Source organism: Penaeus vannamei, chromosome 15 (assembly GCF_042767895.1).
Source record: "Penaeus vannamei isolate JL-2024 chromosome 15, ASM4276789v1, whole genome shotgun sequence".
Lineage (NCBI taxonomy): Eukaryota > Metazoa > Arthropoda > Malacostraca > Decapoda > Penaeidae > Penaeus > Penaeus vannamei.
In genome coordinates, this window is record NC_091563.1 from 41,842,249 (window position 1) to 41,847,248 (window position 5,000).

At 44.7% G+C, this 5,000-nt stretch overlaps 1 protein-coding gene across 1 annotated transcript in view; it reads right to left on the reverse strand.

Moving 5' to 3' along the window:
* Nucleotides 1–5,000, reverse strand: part of LOC138864228 (glutathione hydrolase 7-like) — a 25,428-nt gene that overhangs the window by 17,656 nt on the left and 2,772 nt on the right. The window contains exons 2-4 of the mRNA XM_070130858.1: nucleotides 4,396–4,574; nucleotides 2,920–3,071; nucleotides 1,482–1,594 (exon numbers count right to left, since the gene is read on the reverse strand). Of these exons, the coding sequence (XP_069986959.1) occupies nucleotides 1,482–1,594; nucleotides 2,920–3,071; nucleotides 4,396–4,574 (444 nt within the window). The remainder of the gene's footprint in view (nucleotides 1–1,481; nucleotides 1,595–2,919; nucleotides 3,072–4,395; nucleotides 4,575–5,000) is intronic.

Below are 5,000 nucleotides of genomic sequence, written 5' to 3' on the forward strand. Positions count from 1 at the left end.
AAATAACAACAAAGAGAAAAAGTAAAGAGTGAAAAGAGATGTATTTAACCGGTTTCGAATACATCTTCGCCATAAATATATAATACAATTGTTGAATATCTACTCGAGTGGGATTATTAAATAAGGGATAGATTTTTTAAAATTATATGAGTCTGTTTTATCATTATTTCCATTAGTGTGTTCTCTTTTTTATTCTTTTTTATTCGATTTCTTTTTTTTATTCTATTTCTCTCGGTTTTGTCGGTCTCTTTTTCTCAAGTCTTCCTTCCTCACTTATCTATCTACTTATCTCTAGCTTTTTTCTCTCTTCCTCTCTAGCTCTCGCTCTTTCTTTCTCAACCTCTCCCTCTCCCTTTCCTTCTCCGTGTCTTTCTCTTCCTCTGTCTCCCCTCACTCTCTCTTTCAACAACTCCCTTTCTCCCTCTATCTCCTTCTATTTCTCTGCCTCTATCTCCCTCTCACTCTCTCTTTGTTCAATTCTCTCTCTCCCTCTAACTCCCTCTCTATCTCCTCTCCCTCTTATTTCCTTATCTTCTACCCCTCTTCCTCACCCGTTCTCCCTCCCCCTCACTCTCTCCCTCACACCTCCTAATCAAACCACACTTCACAAAATAATAATAATAATAATAATAATAATAATAACAATAATAATAACAATAATAATAATGATAATAATAATGATAACAATAACAATAACAAAACAACATTGATAATAACAATATCAACAACAATAATAACAATGATAATAATAATAATAATAATAATAATAATAATAATAATAATAGTAACAATAGTAGTAATAATAATAATAATAATAATAATAATAATAATAATAATAATAATAATAATAATCATAATAATAATAATAATAATAATAATAATAATAATAATAGTAACAATAGTAGTAGTAGTAATAATAATAATAATGATAATAATAACACACAAAAAAATAGCAACAACAACAACAACAAAAACGCTAAACAACACCACCAGTACCACCAATCCACGAAAAATTCCAGAAAAAAAAATCCACCAACAACAACAGTACCAACAAACAGTACTAACAACCGACGAAAAAAAAATCCCCCCCCCCAAAAAAAAGAAGAAAAACACACACACAAATAATAATAATACACCGACAGGAAAAAAAAAACAAAAAAGGGGGCACTGATACTCGCCTGTGGGCCAACACTAACTAATAATACTAACAATCCACAATACTAACAATCCACGAAAAAAATAAAATAAAAAACATACACACACACAAAATAATAATAATACACCGACGGAGAAAAAAGGGGCACTGATACTGATACACTAACTAATAATACTAACAATCCACGAAAAAAAAACAATAAATAAAACACACACACACACACAAAATAATAATAATAATACACCGACAGGAAAAAAAAAAAAAAAAAAAAATAAAAAAAAAAAAAAAAAAAAAAAAAAGGGGGGGGGGGGGCACTGATACTCGCCCGTGGGCATCGGCTGCTGCTCCTCCGGCCGGTGCGAGAGAGGGACGCCGCTCATGAAGTCGACGACGGTGGAGGCGTTGCTCTTGTGGTCGTGGACGAGCATCACGCCGCTTCTGGGGGGGGAGAGGGGGAGGAAAGAAGGGTAGGGTGAGTGAGTGGGGGGTGAGTGTGAGTGTGGAGGGGGAGGGGAGGGGTGTGGAGGGGGAGGGGAGGGGAGGGGAGGGGAGGGGGAGGGGAGGGGTGGGAGAGGGGTGTGGGGAGGGGTGGGGGTGTGTGTGGGTGGGTGGGAGGGGTGAGGGGGGGATGGGGGGGTGGGGAGGGGTGTGGAGGAGGGAGGGGAGAGGGTGTGAGTGGGGTGAGGGGTTAGGGGTGAGTGGGGTGTGTGGGGACGGTGTGAGTGGGGGAGGAATAAGTGGAGAGGGGTAAGGAGGGGTGTGAGTGGGAAGTGGTGAGGGAGGAGGGATGACTGGGGAGTGTGAGTGGGAGTGAAGGAGAGGTGAGAAGGGGGATGAGTGGGGGTGAAGAGGAGGGGTGAGGGGTGAGTGGGGGTGAGTGGGGGTGAGAAGGGGGATGAGGAGGAAAAGGAGGAGGAGGAGGAGGACTAAGAAGGATGAGGATGATGAGGGTGAAGGTGAAGAGGGGTAAGACGGGGATAAGGATGAAGAGGAAAGAACTGAAGGAAGAGGAAGATGTAGATAAAGAGGATAAAAATGTAGTGGGTTTTCGTCACATAGGAGGAAAGGGAAGAAGAAAACGACGATGCATCATGGTAGCAAAACGACCTTTTTTAAAAGACGGAGAAGAATAAGGAAAGAAAGATAAATAACAACAAAGAAAAAAATAATGAGTGAAAAGAGAAAGACGGTGAAGCAGAAAGAAAAAGAAAAGACCTACAACATTCCTAAAAGGGGGAACACAGCAAACAGGGAGAGAGAAAGATGATAAAGCAGAATAAAAAAGTAGGGAGAACTACAACATTCCTAAAAGGGGGAACACAGCAAACAAGGAGAGAGAAAGATGATAAAGTAGAATGAAGAGGTAGAGGAGAAGACCCACAACATTCCTAAAAGGAGGAACACAGCAAACAAGGAGAAAGGAAGATAAGAAAATGATAAAGCAGAACAAAGAAAAAGAAATAGAGGAAAACTACAACATTCCAAAAAGGGGGAACACAGCAAACAAGGAGAAAGGAAGATAAGAAAACGATAAAGCAGAAGAAAGAAAAAGAAATAGAGGAGAAGACCCACAACATTCCTAAAAGGGGGAACACAACCAAAAATCATCCCAAGAGAAAAACATATACACACCAAACTACTCCAAAAAAAAGAAAAAAAAAATGGACAATCATCACAAGAGAAAACCATATAAACACCAAACGACATAAAAAAAAAAAAATAAAATAAAAAATAAATAAATAAATAAAAAAAAAGGACCCTACCCTCCAGGTCCAACCGCATGGGGATGAACAACAGTCATGCAGATTATCGACGCTATTGCCACATCAACTGCGCTGCCTCCATCTGTCATGATCGTGATGCCCACGTGACTGCATTCTTCCTCGTCTGTCGATACGGCTCCGTGAGGTGTGACCTGTCAAGCCAAAAAAAAGGAGGCAGAGAGAGAGAAAAAAGGTGAGAAAAGTTCCTGTGATAATTCTTAGTGAGAATAGTTCAGATGATGATTTTTATTTTTGTAATGCTTTTTTTTCTTTTCTTTCTTCCTCTATCTCCCGGCCTAAGTGCCTTCCTTTTTTCCTGTCTTCTGTTTCTTCAATTCTTTTCTCCTTCCCTTCCTTCAGTTCTTTCCTTCTTTTTTTGTCCCTTCCTTCCTTAATATGTCTTACCTCCTTTCTCCCTCCCTCTCTTTTCTATTTCCTCTCTCCATCCCTCCTTCATTTCTTCCTCCCTCTCTTTATCTGTCCCTCCTCCTACATTCCTCCATCAGTCTCTTCCTTTCTTCCTTCCTCCCTCAACCCTTCATCTTTCCGTCTCTCTTTCCATATTTCATCCCAATGTCCCTCACTTACTTCCTTCTTCCTTCCTCCCTCCCTCCCTCTCGCCCTTCCTCCTCCTTCCTTCTTTCGTCCCTACTCCCTCATTTCCTTCGTTCTTTCCCAACACCCTCCTTCCTTCTTTCCTTCCTTGCCTCTTTCCTATCCATCCTCCTTCCCTCTCTCCCTCCATTTCTTCCTCCATCTCTCTTCTTCCCTTCCATCCTGCCTCCCTTTCTCATCTCTCTACCCTGTCCTTCCACAAACAATTCTTCCCGAAAAGAAAAGAGAAGAAAAGAAAATAAAGGAATTATAACAATAGTAATAATCATAATAATAATAATAATAATAATAAGACTAATAATAATAATTACTATTATCATCATAATGATAATTATAGCAATAACAACAGCAGCAGCAGCAACAATAATAACAACCACAAAAATAACCAACCAACAACCTAACAATACAACACCCCCACCAACCACCCCCCTTTCCCCCCTTCCCGTTCCCCCATCCCCTCCCCTCCTCCCAACCCCCTTCCCCCTTCCCTTCCTCACCGTCCCCATCCACCCTCCTTCCCCACCCCCTCCACCCATCCCCATCCCACCCATCCTCCCTCCACCACCCCCACCCCCCATCCTCCCCCTCCCTTCCCCCTAATCCATCCCATCCATCCCACCCCACCCCATCCTCCCCCCTCCCCTCGCCCTCCCCATCCCCCCACCTCCTCCCTACCCCTACCCACCCCCTTCCATCACCCCCTCCCCCCATCCATCCCTCCCCATCCCCTCCCCCCATCCTCCCCCACCCCCCACCCCTCCCCCACCCTCCAACCCTCCACCCCTACCCACCCACCTCACCCCATCCACCCACCCACCCACACCCCACCCTCCATCCCCCAACCCATCCCTCCAACTTTACCTGCGGACTCCCGTAATGCAGCTGCGCAACGAACGCCACCGTGAGCGCCGTCGTGAAGATGCAGAAGCAGGCCGAGATGACCGTGAACCCGTCGCCGCTGAAGTTGCAGCATCTCCGCTTCTTCGTCGGGTAGAGAGGGTACGACCGCAGGACGCTCTCTTCGGAGAGGTAGTCCCCTCCTGGTGGTGGTTGAGGGGGGGGGGGGGGGGGAGGAGGAGGGCGTTAGTTGGGGGGATTGGTGGTGGGAATGGGTGGTGGTGGTGGTGGTGGTGGTGGTGGTGGTGGTGGTGGTGATGGTGGTGATGATGGTGGTGATGATGATGATAAAAATGATGGTGGTGGTGGTGGTGGTGGTGGTGGTGGTGGTGGTGGGGTAGAGAGGGTAAGACCGGAGGACGCCCTCTTCGGAGAGGTAGTCCCCTCCTGGTGGTGGTTGACGGGGGGCGGGGGGGCGGAGGGCGTTAGTTGGGGGGATTGGTGGTGGGAATGGAGGATGATGGTGATGATGATGATGATAAAAATGATGATAATAATAATGATGATGATTGTGGTGGTGGTGTTGGTGGTGGTGATGGTGGTGATGATGAGGATAAAAATGGTGGTGG